This window comes from Meleagris gallopavo, chromosome 8, assembly GCF_000146605.3.
Source record: "Meleagris gallopavo isolate NT-WF06-2002-E0010 breed Aviagen turkey brand Nicholas breeding stock chromosome 8, Turkey_5.1, whole genome shotgun sequence".
Lineage (NCBI taxonomy): Eukaryota > Metazoa > Chordata > Aves > Galliformes > Phasianidae > Meleagris > Meleagris gallopavo.
In genome coordinates, this window is record NC_015018.2 from 31006047 (window position 1) to 31007189 (window position 1143).

At 69.7% G+C, this 1143-nt stretch overlaps 1 protein-coding gene across 1 annotated transcript; it reads left to right on the top strand.

Annotated features, from left to right (window-relative positions):
* Window positions 1–8: 8 nt before the first annotated feature.
* Window positions 9–1128, top strand: HMX3 (H6 family homeobox 3). Its single transcript, XM_010714867.2, is given in 3 exon segments — window positions 9–325; window positions 518–1060; window positions 1063–1128. Coding segments are annotated over 3 exon segments (924 nt in total). The 5' UTR covers window position 9; the 3' UTR covers window position 1128.
* Window positions 1129–1143: the final 15 nt, after the last annotated feature.

The window sequence follows — 1143 nt, forward strand, 5'->3', positions numbered from 1 at the left end:
CAGCGGAGGATGCCGGAGACCGGGCAGGAGCCGCCCAGCGCCCCGCCGCCGCCGCCCCCTCCCAAGGAATCCTTCTACATCAAGAACCTGCTCAACGGAGACCCCCCCAAAGCGGCCCCCAAGCAGCCGAGGGCTCTGTTCGCCCCTTCGGGCAAAGCGGACGGCTCCGGCTTCGCCCTCTCTCAGGTGGGAGATCTCTCCTTTCCCCGCTTCGAGATCCCGGCTCCGCGCTTCGCTCTGAGCGCGCACTGCCTGGAGCGAGCCCAGACCTGGTGGTACCCCTACGCGCTGACGCCGGCCGGAGCCCACCTGCCCCGCACCGAAGGTACCGCTCCCTCCGACCCTCCGACCCTCCGTCCCTCCTTCCTTCCCATCCGTCCCTCCGTCCTCCTATCCGTTCCCTCCATCTCTCCATCCCCGACGGGACGGGGGTGGCACCGCGGGCGGGCGGCGGCGGCCCGTCGGGGGGCAGCTCGGGGCTGAAGGTGTCTCTTTGTGTCCCTCTGTCCCCGTTCAGCCGCGGAGAAATCCCTCCTGCGGGACTCGTCTCCCGCGTCGGGAACCGACAGGGACTCCCCGGAGCCGCTGCTCCAGGGGGGGGACGCGGAACAGAAGGAGCGGGACCCCAAAAGCCCCGCCGAGATCGTGCTGGAGGAGAGCGATTCGGAGGAGGGGAAGAAGGAGGGCGGCGCGGAGGACTGGAAGAAACGGGAGGAGAGCCCCGAGAAGAAGCCGTGCCGCAAGAAGAAGACGCGCACGGTGTTCAGCCGCAGCCAGGTCTTCCAGCTCGAGTCCACCTTCGACATGAAGCGCTACCTGAGCAGCTCGGAGCGGGCCGGCCTGGCCGCTTCGCTGCACCTCACAGAGACCCAGGTGAAGATCTGGTTCCAGAACCGCCGCAACAAGTGGAAGCGGCAGCTGGCGGCCGAGCTGGAGGCGGCCAACCTCAGCCACGCGGCCGCGCAGCGCATCGTGCGCGTCCCCATCCTCTACCACGAGAACTCGGGCGCGGAGAGCAGCGCGGCGGGAGGCGGCGGTCCCGGCCCGCAGCCTCTGCTCACCTTCCCCACCCCGTTTATTACTCCCACCCCGTGGTCACCTCCGTTCCGCTCCTGCGGCCCGTCTGAGCCCCGCGCTGAGCGG